Consider the following 21,844-nt stretch of genomic DNA (forward strand, 5'->3'; position numbering starts at 1 on the left):
AAAATATCAGTCATTAAAATCACTTAAAAAATTTTAAAATCTTTGTGATTTTAACACAAACTAAAACAATTAACTTTAAAATAAACGTGCTCAAATCAACAAAACAAACGTGATAAAAGCAAAAATTGCACACCAACAAAAGGGTCAAATACATTGAAAATAACTGAAAATGCATTGAACAAATTAAAAAAACAATTAAAAAGGAAAAAATAAAAAACAAACAAAAAAAGTCCAATGCATTTTAAATTAAACCCAAAACGGTCAATGTATTTGACAACAAAATATAACAAAACTATATCAAAAAAACCCTGAACAATGTGAATTAAAAACAACTAAATCTTTAAAAACACTTAAGATTCGTTTTTTTTTTTAAATCTTTTTAAAAACAATCAGCCGTAAAATCTTTAAAAGATCTTGGACTCGGGCTCCAGCAGGGGGAACTGACCGTCCCCGGAGGTGGGTCCCATCATGGGATCCTGAGCTCCCCCAGATCTTGTATACGCCAGTTCTTGTAGGCTTCCTCCTTGCTCCTATAGACTCATGCATGTAGATGAAGCTGTCACTGCCTTGCTGTTGCTCTGTTGAGTTTTCCACACAGTCAAGCTTGTTTTCACTTGGCCTTCTCTTGCTTTTGAGACGCACTTTTGCAAAGTGATTACTAGTTCCACAAGCCTTGCATGCTTTGCTATACACAGGGCAGTGGTCCCTCCCCCTCACCTGTGTATTGCCACAGTACCTGCATATGACAAGGCCGTCTGTATCTCGTTTGGTTTGGTCTGAATGATTGCTTAGTAATTGCATCAACGTCAGTGCATGGGCTTTTAATTTCCATTGTTCTCATTGGCATATCAGTCTGCTCAGCAGCGCTGCACATTTCAACAGCATCAATCAAAGTTAGGTCGTGTTCGAGTATCCCATAGCTTGCTGCCCTGGATGTCTGATGTCATACGGATCTGATTGGAGAACGCCTTCCACAAACCCTGCTGCACAATGACGCACCGTGACATGTGAAACAACATGGAATTTATCATTGCAATTGCCGTTGCGGAGGAGATCAACGATATTGAACAGCCATAAATAGCCGATGCCCTAAACAGAGGAAAGTACTCATGGGTCCCAGTGTGTGATAGTGCTAAATTTCACATTAAAGGAAGGTACAGATATATACCATTAAAAAAGTGTGATAAGAACATTGTGAAACAACCAACTCAAAAAAAGGTAGGAGGACCATGTCCAATTTGTCCAATGTCCATGTCCTCCTGACAAGTACCTGTATCTGTAGTCCTTATGTATGGTTTGAATTACAGATATGTACCAAAAATATCTGAATATGTACAAGAAGTGGTGCCACTATATAGTGATTTCCAAAGTCACTTCCGACTACGTCAAGGACAAGTAGAGGATGGTATATTTTACCTTAATGCATTCCATGTTACATAATCAGGCCAAGTGTTTGAACTGTTGTGCTTTGAATGTAATGTTTAAATTAACATTTAATTGTCTGTTTCAGTAACTCAATTTGGAATTGCTACCATAGTATGACAATCCACATGGGACAAAATGGCCTTTCCAAAATGTTGTGCTGGCCAGTCTATGGACTCCTGAGACATACAGAGGCATTGCAGACAGGTTTGATACCAGCAAATCCATAATTTGCCCCATCTACATGAATTATGTACATTAGTATCTCATCACCTCTCATACAAGATACACTGGCCAACAGATGAAGCCATTTATGACAATGAAGTTGGCTTTCGAAGAGCTGGCTTCCCCAACACACTTTGTTGATTGATGTCACATTCCAGTCTGTAGACAATTCACAGATACACTACAGGAAACAGTTCTATTCAATTACCCTCACTGCCTTCTGTGACCATAAATTAAACTGACAGACATTGTAATATTATTGTTTTATTCATGGAACAATGCATGCAAAATGAAACATTGAGTTAGAAAGAAAAATAACAATCCTCCATAGCCAATAAAAATAAATATCACTGCTTTTCCAAAAAAATTTCTAACAGTTCAATAATTTTGTTCTGTTTTGCAGAGACGGCTTTAATTTCTTTTAACAGTTCAATTTCCCTACGTTCTCTCCTCCTGTCCCTCTGCCCGGCTTTCCGGCAGCTTTCTTCCCTCTTTTGCTGTAGCCATTCATTGGTTTCTATGAAGGTTTCCAGCATCTTGGTTCTTTTTGCAGACTGATCTGCCTCTTCAGTCAGAAACTCCCCAGCTGTATTTACACCAGGTGTCTTTGCTTTTCTTTTTTCTGGGATGTGTTGTGGGAGGGAGGCTGGCGTCTCAATGGCAGTAGACACAGTCAGTCCTGACATTGATGGCAGTGGTTGGGAAGAGACCGTTGAAGGGGCACATTGTGGCACAGACGCATCAGGGAACAGGTTTGTTGTCATAATGGTGTCTTTTGCGGGTAAAGCCCCCTGTGCCTTGCTGAGCAGACTATCCATTGCCTGGAAGGAGAATAGGTGACACAATTGAAATTGTCATTTGGGCAATTGTTATAATTGGCAGGTATTTGACCCTCTTATCCAACCCTGAATTGCAGGGTTATACAAATGTTAATATAATCTATACACACACACACTATACAATGCATCAGTAAAATAACAGTATCACTCTACAGTGACAAATATGGTAGAGAGCAGTTGCATGATCTGCTAGTAATGTAAACCGTTGTATTTTAGTGTTATAACTTTGTACTTCTAATCAATTATAATATAGCCATCATAACATTCAATTGCTTCTCTTCCTTAACCCATGCCAAGATAAACAGTACTTACCTCAAAGAACACCCATGTAATCTGGGTCTGTCCAGACTCCCTGATTCTGTCCTTTGCCCTCTTGTATGTCACAAGGAGATTGTTCCATTTCTTCTTTAGCTTCTCCACTGTGGTGTCATGTCCACACAGCTGGAAGTCCTGCAGGATGTTTATAAACATTTGGGTGCGTTGATGATTGTAAAGGTCCCAGTGACGTCTTGCTGACTCTAAAAGTAACAGAGTGGTTTCATGGGTTCCTGTAAGAGGGACAGTGAAACAAGTTGACATTTTTAAAGCAATGGTTTTCAACTGTGGTCCTAGAGCATCCCTATGTCTTCTGATTTGTGATCCAGCCAAGTTGTCAGTACTAAATTGAACATTTATCTGAACTATCACCCCCAGGATCTGGAAACAAAAAGACGGTCACAAAATTGTGTTAATGTAATTGCACGTATTTCTTAACAACTAGGACCTCTCTATGAGGCATCCACAGACATACATTGTAACTGTCCATGTCATGTGTGTACAGGTTACCACGTGTTAATAGAGTAAATGGTTTAAGAGATGTATACCTCTGATGGTACTGTAGCTGCCTTTTGTAGGATCGAGTGAACACATGAATACATCTTACCTGTTTTCTTAAGGGACTGTGGGGATGCAGGTGTAGAAGGTTGCACATCAATGGCGATCTGTTCAAACGCTGTATATAAAAATTAACCATTCACACGTGCCATTCATGACAGTTCTTAAAAATCATAGGGCAAGTTGTAAACATTCAGTTAAAAAGTACAATATTGCAAAACAAATATTACCAGGTTGTGCATGTGGTCCCTGGACCCTTGACCCTGCCTCATCTGCAGCAGGCTGTTCACTCCCTGTAATATGTACACCCATTGTAATAAACAGCATTCATGTCTGAACTCTGATTAATAGCAAATATCAACTTACCCTCCCCAGGGGATGCCTTGAGTGTTGTAGCAAACAAACTGCTGGCATACAGGGGATCTGAAATTAAAAACAGTCATTCAGTGGTGCCATAAGTATTAAACCCTCTTCAGTCTGTAAGGGTTCAGACAGTTGTGGGGACATGATTATTGCATTAGGGTGATGAGTTCTGCACATTTCTACATGCCTTATCAGTGGGAAGTACAGGTTTGCCAAGACAGATTTAATCAAACAAATACACATTAATTTGGACAAAGGCCTTATGGTAAGCCAGGAACAATTATTTTTACATGGGTTGCATTATAGTGTCCAGTATTATAATCTGTTTACAGTTAATAGTTACAAACATTATACACTTACATTTCCTCAAACCCAAGGTTTATAACATCATTGCCTGCCTGAAGTTATATTTTGTTTCTCCTCTGGAGTCACTACAAATTAATGGTGGTGGAGCATCATTGAATTTTATTTCAGTTCGATGGTGGTAAACAAACTAACCAGCAACCTCACCTATTTATACACTAGTTGCCTAATTGGAACTGTTTAATACATATAATGTAATGTAATTACATTTAATTTTTACACAATGTATCACACATGGGGATTGCATTATATAATAAACATCTACCCTTAACTTGTTCCCTAATGTTTCATTTAGTGTTCATTGTCTCTGTGTAATGTTGTACAATACTGTATTGAAATGACACTCAACCACCTTTGATGGGCGTCTACATTATTGTTATTGATCATTTAGCGACTTAATGAGAAATACGTTATTACTTCAAATCAATTTTACACATTTTACATTCATGTGGATTATCAACCTATACTGTCACACTGATGTAATTCATTGACATGACATGTTATTATTTTATGTTGAATTAAACATTGTGCTTTTCAGATAATTTGTTAAACTGATTTGGCATCGCCAATAATTTAGGTTACAACATTATGGATTTCATTACTGTTAAAATTAATTCTGTAATTGTGTAATACAGCTTTGCCAATGCTGTTCACTATGGAGGGTAATCCGTGGCAAAATTAATAAATAGATACATAAATAAATAAATACATACATAGATTAATAAAAAGTGAAATACATCCAAATATATATATATATTTAGCATTGTATTTATTTATATCGCTATTTCGTTTTTAACTTCCATTTTTAGTTTTGGCACAATCTTTTCAACCTTGTATTTCCTCCTAGTGTCAATCATTCTCGGAGGGCGGGACAAGACGTGGATCGATGATGTACTAACTTTGCCCATCGCCCATCATGCGCGCTGCACAGAACATTTCAAACCCAGAGTGCATCAGGGTGCTGCACACTGCCCGCTCGCTGGCGCTACAGAGCCACTCGCTCCCATTCATTTCCAATGAGAGCCGCGACTCCCGGCGGCAGCGACAGTGGAGAGGTGAGCATGTTCAACTGTGTGCTAATGTCCAGCGAGCGGCAGTGGCAGACAGATGTGCTCTGCATCTGGAAGTGCCTTCTCTTTTCTACTGGCTAGCTGAAAACATGGACGAGAAACTTTTTATCTCGCTGTCCGCTTTCCTTATTATTTATGTTAGAGATATAATTCTAAAAATGGATGCATGGAAGAATGTTTCAGAGATCGTTTGGATCACATTTTTCATATATTTTTAGTAGTGGAGTCACACAAATAATAAATACTTATATTGCGGAGATTGATGTTTATCCTATATTTTCAGGTAGCATTGGAAACTATAACCATGAACAGTACATCCCTACCTGTTATTGCACAAATTATTGCACGTTATTGCACAATGTATAGGAGAGAGAGGGCCAGGGCTGAAGATAGCTCCAGGACTTTATTTTTTGCGGGACTGCACCCCATTTGGGCGTTTAGGTTTGCCGTCATTTTACTGTTGACCTAAAATAAAACGCTCAACTTTCTGGTTGTTGCCGGCATAAATGAGCAAGACACGCCCCCGCTGCGGACAGAGTGACGCAATGCAGGCTCAGCACAGCGCGCCGGAGACTGAGCGAGCGGGCAGCGTGCACGTAGAGCCATCCACTGAGCACACAACGTTATAATGACGTCGTTTTTTGGTTGTATTTGATTCGTGACGTCAGGCAACCAAAATATAACCAACCCACAACGTCTTATTGACGACGCCGAGTCAACGTCTGTTAGACGTAATTTATTGGTTATATTTTAGTCGATACTTTAGATGAAATAACCCATACACACTCTTGGAGGTGTCTGTGTGTTAGGACACCCCGCACTCATCGCGCATTACTGTCGGACAGCACAGCTGTAAGCCACAGGCTTAAGGGGAATAAAATATATTCTGGCATATTATTTCGCAGTTTTACACCCGAAGTGTTAAAATTTACCATTTGCTAATACTTTAACCCGAAACGGCTGACTGTTCAAGTTTTTGATTGGCTAATTGTCCAATAATAAACTGCCAGTTTAGCCAATCAGAGCTCGGCGGTTTCAGGCGATGGAGCCACGGCTGCTGTAAGCTGGTGACGGTGAACTCGTCACAGAAGCAAAGAAGAGAAAAGGTCGGTAAACACCTGATCGAAACGTACAAAAGTGCAAAATAAAACACTGGAATATTCAAATTAGTGACAGGAATTTTATTATTGACATTTACGTTGTATCTAATTTGTTATTAACATGAAAAGTGTGTGATTAGGAGGAAAGTATTGCAATAAATATTAAGACGGCAACATATAAATAGTAAATATAGAAGCAATGTAGAGTTCACACGGGTGACATTTAATAATGTTGACTATTAGAAGTCGGTGATTTTAGATTGTACTGCCTGTTTGTGTTCCATACTGTGTGATCTTGAATTAGTACGGGTGAGTGAGGTTTACTCTTCCCCGGGTCTCACACACAGCGCAGGCGCACAGACCTCCTTGAAGTTGGTACCCCATATAATTAAATAATCACCAAAACTATTCCATTCGTTTGTGCTGATTTGTGCCGCAAAAATGAACATTTGTGCTGGTTTGGTGTTTGAGATACTAAGCATTTTTATTTGGGCTGTGTGACGTCACTCCACCCCATCTCGCTCAAATCGCTCCAAACCGGTGCTGGTCGTTTGTGCTCGATTTGTGCCGGTTTGTGCCATTTAAATTAACACTTTATCCATTTCCATTCCTTAGAAATAACAAATAAGATTCTGGGCTGTGACGTCACTCTCCACCCCATATCGTCCGAATCGGTCCAAACCGGTGTCATTCGTTTGTGCTGTTTTGTGCTGTTGAAAGAAACAATCTAACTAATTCCCTTACATAGAAATAACACAATTATCTCCCGGATCAGTCATGCATTTACCCCATCTCGTCCAATGCACTCATTTTCTGACTCGTTCGTTCGTGCTGTCGGTGCAGGTTTCTTACTGTAGCGGTCATTGTTTTTTTTAATATTGGCAGTTTGATCATTGGCAATAACTTCAAGCTTCAAATCCAAATCACATATGCCCTGCATTTGTGCTCGTGTAGCACATGTTTGAATTCACCTCGTGTATATTGTTACTTAATATAATGTTGTTTGTGTTCTGGTTCATCGCTGAACCAAGTATTACATCTCGTTTATTACCATTATGTTTTAGGAGTTTATTAAAAGTAAAAAGTAGACTAACTTTACCTCAGTGAATATATCGTTAAGGCCACTGCGTTATAATAACCATTTGCTCGATTAATTAGTGTGTAACTTGATACAAGTGCAGCTTATGTTCAAAATGGTTATTGCATTATGCAACAACGATGATGGAATGATTGGATAGGATTAACAGTTTCATAAGAAATTGAGATAGTTTGGGTCGTCTCTTCTTGCAGTTCTCAGAGAAAGCTACATAAACAGTGAAGCAAGGACAGGTGAGGTGTGTATTTTATTATGTTTAAAATATTTTAAAGCAATTGGTTGGGAACCTGTTTTAGTTACCTGCCAAAAGTAATAGTAATAATTCGTTTGAGGAAAAAACGCCAGCCATATGAAACCAACCTATGCTGGTTTTCTAGTCTCACCTGGTTTAACCCAGTCTGACCACTTGAAAAGTGCACAAACCCCTTTAAACTCAGCCAAAGACAAGGCTGGTAGACCAGTTAAGACCAAAAAAACATCTTATGCTGTTGTAAGTTTCTTTTTTTTTTTTTTTTTTTGCAGCACAGTATCATCTGAAATATCATTAATGTCAAATTTAGTAATTCGTTTTAATTTCAACAGTTTACAGCATTGCTATTTAAATATGGAACAAAGAACAGACAACACCCAATGCTTGTGTACTTTCAAATGCAAAGATGAAAAAATTTACAAAGGACAGAACAGAACTGTGAAAACGAAGAGATCTATGTATAAATAACAGCACAGAACAATTACTGATAAGAATCGCTGTTCAAAAAACATGGAACTGTTTAAATTAGTATGTCAGTAGGCTAATAGAAATCAAATGTGAATTAAATGGTCTACGGACTATTTCTGTTATTGACTAACTTATTTTTGCAGAGGCCAGAACAATATATTGATTAACACAATGTTTTAGTCCTCTTTAGTGAACAATATGACATGGGGTTGTATTTTGGTTTTTGCTGATACTGTTGTGACGCGGTCACACAGGTCATCATATTTCTCCCAGCCAACAGATGTTCTCCTGCAGTAAGCCACATAATGTCCGAGAGAATGCCTTGTGGGTCCTGGAATGAATGCGACAACGCTTCGCAATGTGAACAAATTATTGTCCAGGTCCATGTTCACAGGGATTTCACACAGTGGATGGTTTGTATCAGCACTTGTTTCAACACAAAGTAGTTGTCCAGTGATGCAGCTTTGTGTGATCCATTGCAGAGGAATTTCATTGATGAAACATCCTTTATTTTCAAGTTATCTGGGCACTCTTGAGGAGACTTCAGCGGCTTCAAGCACTTGGACCTATTGAGGTGTAGTCCATCTTCCACTGCTGCTTGGAGTCCATCAGTTTGGAGAATAACTACATTGACTGGTAGGAGAGAGATGGTCCTTGAAGATTTTGTATTTCGACTGCAGTATGGAGAAGAGCACTCAGTCGTAATTGTTGCACTTGGTATTTGTTTCATTGTTGATGTTACTATGGTAGCAACATTGCACTCAGCATCGACCTGCCTCACACCTGATTTAAGGTGAACACATTGAAACATTCCCAACAGCATTTTTGCCCTCTTTGCATAAGCATCTTTTCCAACTCCTTTTGTGACAATGGTCTTCACCAAATCAAACATTTCAGTTTTTGTGTGCTCTTTGTTTAGATAATTGCAGAATGATCCACTATCACAGAATGCAGAGCAAAGGCACTGGCAAAAGGAGTCAAAAGTATTGTTGACACTTACAAGCATTTTGTCTACTCTAATAGGCGTTTTAGCCTGGTAGTTTCCATTTTTTAAGAGATTAATTTTGGTATATTTTCTTTTCAGGTTTGTGTCCGCATGCAGCCACTCTGTGCAAGGGGTCAGGTAGGACAGATGCTTTTTGGGAGGAACACTGAGGCCTTTCCAGTTTTCAACAGGATCTTCTTCCACTGATTGTGGTTTAATCTCTGTATCCTGCTCAATACAGTCAGTTTTGGGCTCAGTCTTTGTCTTGGTGTGCTCACATGGCTTCACTGGAGCAGAAGAAAGCCTCATGTTGCCCTCGAGGAATTCAAGGTGACGGATGACTAAGCAGTCAATTCGGATAGGGAGGCTTTCATGTTTGAAGAGACCATGTTTTATGTTTTTAAATTCAGCCTCAACATTTGCAGAGCTTGCTGTATTGTGTACACGTTTGAAGTGTGGAACCATCACAGCTGTCCAGAGAGGTAGGTAGCATGCCATTCTTATGATATTTGGGACAAGCTCTGGGAGGAAATGTAGATTGTCTCTGTCGCCATTATGTGCTGCAGTCATCTGACTCTCTGCACAGATTTCTTTTACCCATGTTTTCAGATCTGTGTTGAGTGTCTCCTCATGCTCCGTCACCTCTGTGAAATTGTCACCTTCAGTGACACATGGCAGTAACCCCTCTGCAATTCGTCTCTTCAGTTGTGCTTTGCATGTTTCAGAAACAACAGGTATGCCATTTTCATCATTGCCTTCTGTTTCACTGAAGGCAACAACTGTAATTGAGTGAATGAGCTCCCTTGCATCTTCCAGTGAATCAGATTGTAAAAGTTGTGCCATTGCTCTGAGGTAGAATTCTCTAACTCTGTTTCCTCTTTGTCTTAAGCATTCCCACCGGCTAATGAGCTTGATGCAGTGTGCAACATCAACCCTGATGAAGCAAGGTGGTAGCTTTGAGTCATTCCTCATCAACAATCCAAACACTCATTGATGTAGGTTTTCAAGTCTGGGTAAGGAGTGAAGGCCTTAACTAATGCTCCAAGCAAAGCCAGAGAGAAATCACAGACTGCCTCTTTGGGCACAGCACCTGCTCATTGCCATTCTGTGAGTCAGTATGCAATGGAATTGATGGTGTGGTTCTCAGAAAGCATTTGCACTACTGGGACATGATCTCCCTGTAAACACAAAACTCCTTGGTACAGAAACACATGTCCAGAACTGCCACAGGGTCTTCTCAGTTTTTTTAACGACTGTACCTGTTGCATCAAATCTCACAATGGAGCCTGAATCCTTGGATTTTTTTTTATAAACTTGCATCTGAGATGGAATCCAGTAATGGCAAAAAAACTTATCAAGGCCTATGTCATGAATGCTTCCATTGTGGGGCACACTGTATTTCAGCAGATGCAATGACATTATTGGGTCCCTGTCACCAAGCTCTTAGTCACCCATCTCCTGTTTGGCTTTTCTTAGTGTTGCCAGATTTGGTAGGTGGCTAGGCTTTGGGTCACCAACATCCATCATTTTGTAAGCCTCAGCTGCTCGCCATACACGTGCTGGTTTTCGTCCTTCCCAGAGTTCTTTAGACACTTGTGTTCTGAGATCTCCAGATAACTTGCGTTTTGCTTTCCCAGTATGGAGACTGTCATCAACATTCCGGATAACACACTTAAGCACTACTGGTTCGTTAGCCACTGGCATATCTTGCATCACACTCAGTGCATTTCCCAATTATGTCTGTATAGTGAGATGTAATAGTTGGATAGATTTTTGCTCTCCTAAATCTAAGAGTGCATGAGGTCTTGATATTTTTCCATATCTCTTCATACAAAATATGAGTCCATGCAGCACGTTTCAAGATGGTGTATTCTCTTGTGTTGAGTGATTTGTAATTGTAAACAACTTTATCAGGCCACATTTCTACCCATCTCTGATACGAGACTAATCTCAAACTGAATGTCATAGCATTGACATTGCTGATTTGTGACTGAGTTTGACATGGATAAATGATCTTCTGAGCTGTCTTCTGAGCCGTCACTGTTTGGATGTTCATCTTTCATTTTATTTGTCATTTTTGCAAAGGCCAAGTACTTGCCATATATTGTGCCTGTTTGTCTTGACAAAAGTGTAAAGGTTTTTTGGTGAAACATTTTTGTTGAGTTTCTGACTTAAATCTACCCACACCTTTTCTGAGGGAACTGCTATTTTCTGCCCTGTAATAATCTGATCTCTTGAAGCACTGTTGACTTTGATGTCATCACTTCCACAAGCTGGCCTTCTTGGCATCTAATAAAAACAATAATTATTTTTAATGTAATCCCTAGGTCAAGGGCACTAACTAATTTCTAACAGCCCACATAGCAAATGCTGAGGTTGCATGCTTATTCTTAAAAGGTAATATACATTTTTTTTTTTTTAATGTAACTCTTTCCTCCTTGGAACACAAGGAAATTATTTGTTGAGAATAACAGCCTCAGTTACCGTTCACTTACACTGCATCTTTTTCAAATCAATGTTAAGTAAATGGTGGCTTTCAGGGAAGGGAAGATTATCAAAAAAAATATTTTTTTGAAATTTTTAAATTTCAGTCTGTTCCTCAAAACTATAATGTGACTTGAAATATACTGCACGAGTGGTATGTACCACATTTATGGTACTTTTATATATTGTTTTGTCATTTTGAAGCTTTCCAGCACTAGTCCACATTTACATTATGTAAAATACTTTATGGAAATATGTGGCCAGGATGTTTTTCAAAAATGTACCTTTTGTGATCTCAGAAAGAAAGTGGTTCAAGTTTGAAACCTCATGAGGAAAAGGGGGATGGGTTTATGTCTGAACTATTTTTTTTTACTTTCACAAAATGTGCATCATTGTGCACATCAAATCTTAATGTGTTTTATGGCATGGAACAAAGATGTCCTAACCTTATTGGTGTGAGCAATGCAGGATAATATTCATGAGGATGTTCATGTGAGTTTCTATTGAATGCCAAATACTAATATAAAACGTAATCTCTCTGAAATATGTGCTTAACAAGTAGTTGTAATTTTTTAAGTGTGCTATATATTTTCCTAAACACATGCTCTGAGTTTTTGAAAATATTCTATTTTGTATTAATTTATTTTTGAGTTTTGTAACTCAAGCACATGTTAATGCTTACCTTTACCCACAGCCAGACGTTATTTCCTGTTATTTCCCGCGATGCAGTGCGTAGGGTAAATAAAAGTTTTTAAGGGAGCAGAGGCTACAAACATCTATAAACTGTTAAGTGTTCACATAACTTAAGACACCACACACTGAAATTGTTTAATTATTTATTGTAAAAGTTCAAGTGTTACTTCTACTACAGCAGTATCAGTACAGTTACAGTAATTACAGTACATTTTTACAGGTAAATTAGATCAGTGTATTATGTCGAATATCTTAAACATCAATCATTACAAACGACAATCTGCGGCACAAATGCAGGGCATATGTGATTTAGATTTGAAGCTTGAAGTTATTGCCAATGATCAAACTGCCAATATTAAAAAAAAAAAAAAAGACCGCTACAGTAAGAAACCTGCACCGACAGCACGAACGAACGAGTCAGAAAATGAGTGCATTGGACGAGATGGGGTAAATGCATGACTGATCCGGGAGATAATTGTGTTATTTCTATGTAAGGGAATTAGTTAGATTGTTTCTTTCAACAGCACAAACGAATGACACCGGTTTGGACCGATTCGGACAATATGGGGTGGAGAGTGACGTCACAGTCCAGAATCTTATTTGTTATTTCTAAGGAATGGAAATGGATAAAGTGTTCATTTTAATGGCACAAACCGGCACAAATCGAGCACAAACGAATGGCACCGGTTTGGACCGATTTGGACAACATGGGATGGAGAGTGACGTCACACAGCCCAAACAAGAATGCTTAATATCTCAAACACCAAACCAGCACAAATGTTCATTTTTGCGGCACAAATCAGCACAAACATAGCACAAACGAATGGAATAGTTTTGGTGATTAATTATATGCGGTGCCAACTTCACGGAGGTGGCGCACAGTTCAGATCAATACAGGCAGCTCCGCAGCCTCTACACTCAAGCCAACCCCAAGCACAAATAACATTCAGAAACAGTCCCCATATACCTCTTGAGCATTACTTTTATCCCATCCTTTCACAATAACAGCGCCCTGCTATTGCTACAAAGTTAAAGATGGTCTGGCTCATCACAATAACAATACTCACGGCATGTATAGGCTAATTATATGTAATCCAAACCGACATACAAATTGTAGCATATTGGATTTTTTGTTGTGTTGAAAACCTCCAGTTTCACATTGTTAAGTGCACACTTTTTTTCTCCAAAGCTGAAGAATATAATACAAGAAAATAATAATAATAATAATAATAAAGGATTTGTTTTTTTTTCAATGCATTTTTATCCCTTTTATAAACAAGATAACCAGCTAGGAGCCGGTTGCATACTTAACTCCCAAGCACGATTTGAAATCTACTCACTTCAAAAGTAGATTCCAGTTAAAGCATGATGGGGAAATGTCATTTTGAAGTCGATTTTAAGTCCTGCTTGGGAGTTGGCAATATATGCGCATCTCTAAACTGCTCCGAGCAGATTATCTTCGTGGTTAACTCGATGTTACCGTCTATAAGCACCACCCCTCCGCCCACAGTCTTGTCAGGAAAAATGCTGGCACATTTGTATGGAGGGTGATCAGTGCCAAAATTAAAATGAACGTGATTATGAAGATGAACATGAAGATGATTATAAAGAGGATTATGAAGAACATGATTATTAACATGAAGATGCATACTGTCCACTTTTACAATGTTGTCATAGAAACTGGTCGGAATTCAGAAATGTAAACGCAGAGCAATGGTGGACCGACGTGTTTCAATGGAAGTTAAAACTGAAGTTTCCATATTATAATGTGTTTGTTGTTATTCGGGAAAATGTACAAAGACACATCTACTTACTCACACGGTATCTGTAGATAAAGGGAGGTGTTAAATGAAGTCCTACATTTTACTTAATTTTAGGCTTTATACAATTTATATATACTCAGCAAAAAAGATGCCGATGCCACCAGATGTAGTGGACCCAGTGACGTTGGATAACAGGAAGTGCCATCAGAGAGGCCATCACAAATCAATTTTTCCACCAATAAGAAAAGATACATGAAATTATTATTTTTTGATTTGTGTATTTATTTATTGGCATTCTCCCTTTCCTAAAAAATTAAAGGAAAAAAAAAGTTACAGATGGTAGAGACATATTGATCAAAGGATGGTCAGTGTATAGTAATACCTTTTTGTCAGTCAGTGTTTCGATTTCCAATTTAAGTTTCTTTATTTGTAGCCTTTTTTCTGGCAGTTGAGCTCAAGCATATGCTTATAGAGCGACCGCACATCCAGCCTGCACAGCAAAATACATTGAGAGAACAAACATGGGATGCAGGATTCAGCATCATTAGTGTTACATATTGTCAGTTTGAATAAAACTTTTAATTGCAAAGGAAAAACTGGAGCAGATCAATAGTATCCCCCTCAACTGAACATAAGACAGGCATGTGAACTACATACAATTATTTTAAACTGGGCAATCAAAACAATTGATATTATATTACCCTGTACATAAAGGGTGGACATCGAGCTGCCACCAGGGTCAGAACTGACTGCCCCCTAGACCCCCTCCATTATGGGCCTTCCTCTGTTGTTCGCCAGTGCCAAATCCTCTGCCTGTGAAAATGTAGCAGGAGGTGGCCCTCCTCCAGTTTTCACTATCTCTGCCTTTTTTCTGTTTGCTGTGAACACATGAATAGTCTATTATAAGTGTAGGCTACACACCACATCTGTACTGTGTATTAATGATGAGAAGTATTAATACACACCACTTGATAATATATTTTTATATTTCATCCTGACTTGTTGCCAGGTGCACTTTCCACTGGAGTTGCAGCTGAAATGATTGTTAGAATGAAGTTATTCTGAACATAATAGCATTAAATTCATACAGCCTAGGTGCTTTAGGGAGTAGATCTTAATTCATTAACAGTGAATAACAGGTCAATTTCAGAGATGTAGCCCATGTGTAGGCTATAAGTTATCCGAATTGTTTTCACATATTTAGACTATTTTACGTGTCCTTACTTCGCAATCATATTACAAATAAAAGAAGAGTGCATAAGACAAAATAGAGAACATATGACAAGAACGCTGTTATTACGAATTTACTCTGTTGGCAATACGCTCCCAACAAGCCTTATCCCTGGCTTTGTTGGCTGCCACGGTGTTAGATTTAGCCGTTAACCTTTCTTTAAACTGCTCATATCCTGACATTATCAGCGTGCATTCTTCCGGGGACAATCCGAAGCAAAGCCATTATGCAAAAATATGAGGCCCCGTTAAGGACATAATTCACGCCGTGGTACATACACTATTCTGAAATACATACTAAGATGCGTATACGCTACATACTGAGACGTATACAGTATATACTGAAATGCATACAATACCTATTGAAATGCATACACTACATACTGAAATGCATACAGTGAGATACTTCTTTTTACAGTGTGATTTCACATCCGTTTACACTGATTTCCGCAAACAGTGAGATTGGTCATCAGTCACGTACCCGCCTAAGTCCACTCACACAAAACCCATTTTTAAGATATAGTGTGAGGTGTATTAGCCAGGCAGGGTTTATTTCTTTAAAAATCCATTCTTGCCTGGAAATATGTCCCACTAGAACAGGGGTGTCAAACTCAATCAACTTAGGAGCCATATTAAAAAAAACAGACCAATCCGCGGGCCAGTTATGGCTTTACATTTATTTTTTTTAGAAAAAAAAAGTATGCTTCTTATTGCCATTTTCTGGCTGATTGGTTGCTAGCTAGCTAATACATTTTTGTTGATAGGAAACAAGGCTGCTGCTACAACCGTTACTGATGTTGACAGCCAGACAGTGCGCTGGATCACAGCTGTCTTGTGCGTGTTGGTGAGAGGAGGAGGGATGGTGGTAACCTGGGGCCGGTTGCACAAAAGGCCTTAAATGCTTTTAAGACCAATTTGTAGGTCTTAGACTTAAATTTAAGCTCAAAATAAATAGGCCTATTGCACACAAAAAATTAAAATCATTTTGGTCTTAAATTTAAGTCATTTTTTAAGCCTACCCTACACCAGGCTTAAATGGGAAAAAAGTATCTCTTGCTATAGAAACTGACATGAAACCAACATGGCAACACACGTGCCAGGTAATTTAGATTTTTTTTATATGAAAGGGCATACATACAAAGTAATGGAAGTTTAACTAATAATAGTTGCAACTAATTTGACACTGAAATGTTTAATTTAATTAATAAAAACTGCATTATTATTGATTGTACTGTATTTAAACATACAATAAACCGTGAAGTAAAACAACGTACTTTTAAAAACGAATTTAAAAATACATTTACAGTGCGCACTACGGCGCAGTTGATGGCATTTGCGTTTTGTGTTATTTCATTCCAGGCTTTTATTTTTGTCAGCATTTTCCCCAAATATACCCGTTTTCTTATGATCAGTTGCTCAACTATCGCTCGTTTTCCATCTTCGGTGAAATTTATATTTTTTAATTTACACACAGCCATTTTTTTTCCAGTTCTTAACAAAAATAATAAGACCAGACTTTGCTGCTTAGCAACATCAGGTAAGCCAGGGCTAACGTAAGACCCGCGGGGTTTTGTTTCGTGCAACGGTCTTATCGTGAGCTCTTACGCAATCCAATTTCACAGGACTTAGACTAAGGCTAAGACTTAAATACTGTTTTATTGTTTGGAGTATTTTACATTTAACAAATAAAAACAATTCAAATTTTTAATACTTATGATTAAAAACTTTTTTAAAATCAATTCTTAAAATCACTTAAAATTTTTAAAGTCTTTGTGATTTAACATAAACAAAAAAAACTTAACTTTAAATAAACAAGTGCACAAAACGACAAAACAAACGTGATTAAAGCAAAACTGCTAACCAACATAAAAGTCAAATACATTGATAATAAGACTTAAAGTAAGACCTTCTTAGTGCAACCAGCCCCTGGTGTTCAGCGCGCTGCATGTTGGCAATGCTTGCTGGGACCCGTTATTTTATGTATTTATGCCAAAACCACGCCCTGTTTACATTGGGGGCGTGTTCTCGCCTAATAGATCCGCGTCATTGGTCAACAGCTTGAGAGCGCTGATTGGACAGACTCAGCAGATAGTGAGAACGTGTCTTAGACAATACAGTAGTGACGGGCAGTTCGACCCGATTAATTTGATCAGTTCGGTTCACTGATTCATTGACACGAAAACAGCCAATGCAGACCGAAACGGGATTGTTAGATAGATGTATTTAAACTGGAAAGAACGGGGCGTTCACGAGGCAAAATCTGTATTTGGTTCACTGGGTTAAATTAAATATAGTTGTGACAAATGTATACAGCTCTGAAAAAAATTAAGAGACCACTCCAAGTTCAGAAATCAATGTTAAGTGGTCTCTTAATTTACAGAAATTTGTAATATGTACAAATAAAATGTTCCAATTAAAGTATTGTATAACATATTATGCTTAACTTGAGACCCCGTTTAAAATTATTGGAAGGCTCAGATTAAGCATATTATTAGTTAAAATAAGTAATCGAGAGCTCAGTTGGAATAAGAAACAGAATGGGTAGGGGGTCCTCTAGGATCAGGGTTGAGAACCACTGGCCTAATGACATGTTTTTATTGTTAATTTTACTGTTGATACAAAATTGTATTAAAGTATGACTTGAATTCAGTTTATTTCTACAAAAGCCTTGAATTATTTCAATTATATACTGCAAGTGATGTACTAATAGCATTGTTTAATTTAGGAACTTAAAGTCACACTTGTAACATTGATATGACTGATATAATAATGCTATACAGAAGTCAGAATCCGACGTTAGATTGTAGTCATATACTGGTTGTATGTGAAAGTTGGAATGACGTCAGATTCTGACGTTGTAATAACGACATTATTCTAACGTCAATCCAACTTTCATATACAACCATCATAAGACCAAAATCTGATGTCGGATTCTGACATCAATGCAACGCTATTTCAACTAACTGTGCCAGCTGGGATAGAACATTATCACTTACAGCTGATTGGGACAGTTATATGTATGTATGCATGTATGTATGTATGTATATCACCCATTTATATAGCATATATATAAGTCGTTCACTTCCACTAACTAGGGGGCAGCAGGAGTTTTCATTCAACTTAACACGTTCCTCTTGATCTTTACATCGTCTCTTCTGTCTCACAGCCACAGCGCACCTTCCGCAGCAGCGTCTCAGAGCTGCGCTGGGCTGCGCGATTCTGCGCAGGTTCCTGCGGGTGGGGCTTAGTGACGTCACGCAGAAACACCCCAAGAACGCGCATCTCTGAATTTCTGCGCAGAACTGCGCTTCACGAACGCCATCTTGCCTCCTTTCAACAATCTGTAATAACCCACAGTACAATTTTGTCACGAACCATCTCAGCGCAGATTAGATTGTGCATACTCACAGGAAGCTGCCTTTTCCCTCAGTCTGGTCAGGAGCGTGTCTATGGATTCTCCCTCCTCTTGTTTGCAACATACACGTCTCTCAAGAAACTCATTTCTGGCAGGTTTGAAATACGTGTCCAATGCAGCCATTATAGCATTAACGTCATTCTGTTGTGCAGCTGTAAGGCTAAGGTTTTGTCGATATATATATCTGCACTCTCCCCCCATCAGACTTCTAAGAGTTGCTGCTTGGATTGCGGTGTCTTTGTCCTTCAGCCCGGTAACTAAAGCGTAATCCTCGAACTCTGCCTTAAAGATTTCCCAGTTTGTATTCCAGTCGCCAGTCAGACTCATTGGAGATGGAGGTGGGATGTTTGAAGCCATGCTAACTGTGTGGCGGTACGCAGGCGAGGTAGTATAGGCTAATTTCTAGAAACTGCCCGAATTTCCCCACAACGAACGTAAGGTGCGTGTGTTCCAGCTGCTGCTTCCGAATTTAATAAACGGTGGCGTTTCCGACAGCTTGCTGCGCCGACTGCTTGTGGCTGCGCTGTCTGACGTCACACGCATCTGATCAAATAACGCCTTTCTTTACAATCCCCGCAGAAATCGATGTAATTGAATGACTTGATTATTATTATTTTAAATATTATTTTGCTTTTTATTTTTACATTTGTAATTTACAATCATTTAAGTTACAGCTTCATTGTGAGATTTACATTATGTGTTAACATTATTGATATAATTATTTCATAAAGCATATCTAGAATTCTATATCTATGACGTTCACAATGCTGTTCACGGCTTCACTGATAATGATCAGTTGACGTTCACCTCCGCAAACAAAGGGCGGCAGTAGTTTTCATTCTTATCAAGTTCCTCTTGATCACTGCATCGTCTCTTCTGTCTCACAGTCACAGCTCGCAACTTCGCAGAGCTGCGCTGGGCTGCGCTTTTCTGGAGTAGGGTACTGCTGCAGACCCGGAGACATTGGAATATGGGAGGAGTAACTGACCATCTTTTTGTATGCAGCCAATCTCTTCGCAAGAAAATGCTTGTCAATCACTTTTTATGCGGACAATCACCTGCAGAAGATACCTGTCAGTCATTTTCTATGCGGACATAAATAAACAATCTTCAATAAACAATCTTCCTTGTATCCCATCAAATGACGTTTACACTCTGTGGAGTTGAATGTCAGTTGCCAGTGATGTACGTAACTTGACAATATTTGTTTAATATATAATGTAATATGATATACGATTACGATAAAGATGCACATTACATGACACTCGCTTTTTTAATTTATTTTGCATTATTATTATTATTATTATTATTATTATTATTATTATTATTATTAAATAGCATTAGCTTTGATAAGACAGAACAAGTTAACTGTCTTAAGTCGGGATGCATATGATGATCTGTAACTAACCTTGTTAACTTGTTAACGTTACTTTGATGAGTGGAAATACATCATGTAAATGCACCTCATTACATATGTTCCGTGCTAACACACAAAGTTGTAGCAACATAATTTACATTGGCAACGTTGTGTTCGCTGGGTTATAGGTACATTTTCTATTCCAAATTAAACCTTCAGGTTAATATACGTGAACGTATTAAGTTTAGCTCATACTCACTTTACACATACATTACTATGTGAACTATTTCTGTGTTAACATTGACCATTTGGGTTTACAGTTTGCAAAAACTATTTTCTATATTTACATTAGTTATTGTTCTATTAACCGAGCAACGCACCGTGCATAGTAATTGCTTTAAGAAACACTTAAATTCGGCTATTTTTGGTTTATAACCTATAAAACTAGCTATCTGTCATACAGTATACAATTCAAACGTATTATCTGTTTGCATAGTGTTTATTTCTGATGTCAGAAATGATTTGGCACAATGGCTGACATGTTTGCATTCTATATTAACAAGTAGGTCTGGTTTGGGATATGATATTAGCCTTATACTTATACTTAGATAATTTCCATAAAGTGTTTACAGTGAGGGTCAATATGCTTTTCAAAACTCAACTCGTCAAAATGTAATTTTAAGCATAAGGTCACATCGTTTTGTTTGTCCTATCAAACTAGCCTTGCATAAAGCTAACTTCGATTGCTTTAAAAAAATTACATACAATTGATAAAGCCCGTCCAATTGTAAGAATAGGAATAGGAAAAGATCTCCCCCCAATCTGACAACCCTGACTTCCACCTGCACGGTCTGTTAGTCTTAAAAGGTAATTACACAGCAACTCCACACACTCACTTTCACACACACACAAAAGCGTTGAGAATCTGTGAATTGGTGAGGTAGCTGTGTCCCAGGTTATGTACTGCGGCTCACACAACAGCTGTGTGTTTCCAGCACTGCAAGTGGAAGAGACTCCACAGTGATGCCTGTATTTACACTCCTGTCAACTCTCTCCCCCTGCACTTTAACCCAGCCAACCCCATCAACACTGCAGTGCTCAGATCTCTGCTGTAATGTGAGGCCACACTTGTGTGTGTTTGTATGTCCCTGATCCAGTTTATGAGAGATGCTACTGCTTTCCAGAGCCCATTCCCACAGACTGAATGACAGGAGCTGTTGGCATAATTAAAAACAAAAAACAGCAACAACAACACTTTATTGGATGAGCTGAGTCAGGTGTCTGTGTTCATGTCTCGGGTACAGGGTGTGTTTCAGATTAGCCTAGAAGTGGCGAGGGTGGGTGTGGAGCATGTCATTCTACGTGGCCTTTGATCCAGTAATAACAGAATTTCACATGCATGTACACAGAGAGTTTTACCATCCGTTCGAACGCCAAACACAAAGAACTTCCTGTCCTGCAGAGCCATGCCGTCGTCACCCTCCAGGGACACACAAACAGGTCACTACGGCCGGCTCTAGCTGCCGACTGTCATCAAACATTTACATCTCGTCTCTCTAGGTTCATAGTAACCTAACAGGACTTTGCAAAAGCTTACTGTGCAGTGTGTTCTTTGGATATTTCAACTTAAATACATATTTTCAGAAGGACACCCAAAGGAAAAGGTTGCACAAATTAAGGAATATGTTATTTAAGATTTAATTGTATTTATTTGTTCCCCTTTCATACAACAGTCACTAGATTTGGTATAGCCAGCACTGCTATGGCCTGGGGGGATGAAAACACCAGGATCCCAGGCTGCAGCCGCGGTCCCTGTGGAGACGGGGTTACAGAGCCTGGTCCCCAGTG

At 38.7% G+C, this 21,844-nt stretch overlaps 1 protein-coding gene across 1 annotated transcript; it reads right to left on the reverse strand.

Moving 5' to 3' along the window:
* Window positions 1-1,891: 1,891 nt before the first annotated feature.
* On the reverse strand, window positions 1,892-19,354 carry LOC136718890 (uncharacterized). Its single transcript, XM_066696679.1, has 6 exons — window positions 18,633-19,354; window positions 3,726-3,782; window positions 3,590-3,652; window positions 3,409-3,477; window positions 2,799-3,034; window positions 1,892-2,468 (listed from the first exon to the last, which is right to left on the reverse strand). Exons 1-6 carry the CDS (start codon window positions 18,994-18,996, stop codon window positions 1,995-1,997), a joined length of 1,263 nt encoding a protein of 420 aa, XP_066552776.1. The 5' UTR covers window positions 18,997-19,354; the 3' UTR covers window positions 1,892-1,994.
* Window positions 19,355-21,844: the final 2,490 nt, after the last annotated feature.

This window comes from Amia ocellicauda, chromosome 23, assembly GCF_036373705.1.
Source record: "Amia ocellicauda isolate fAmiCal2 chromosome 23, fAmiCal2.hap1, whole genome shotgun sequence".
In the NCBI taxonomy this organism is placed as follows: Eukaryota; Metazoa; Chordata; class Actinopteri; order Amiiformes; family Amiidae; genus Amia; species Amia ocellicauda.

Bases quoted from the DNA above. Each gene is read 5' to 3' on its own strand.
- LOC136718890 (XM_066696679.1), bottom strand. From the start codon at position 18,996: ATGGCTTCAAACATCCCACCTCCATCTCCAATGAGTCTGACTGGCGAC. The intron at 3,653-3,725 runs GTAAGTTGATAT...TACATATTACAG, and splicing joins CAAGGCATCCCCTGGGGAGG to GGAGTGAACAGCCTGCTGCA. The intron at 3,478-3,589 runs GTAATATTTGTT...TTTTATATACAG, and splicing joins GGGACCACATGCACAACCTG to CGTTTGAACAGATCGCCATT.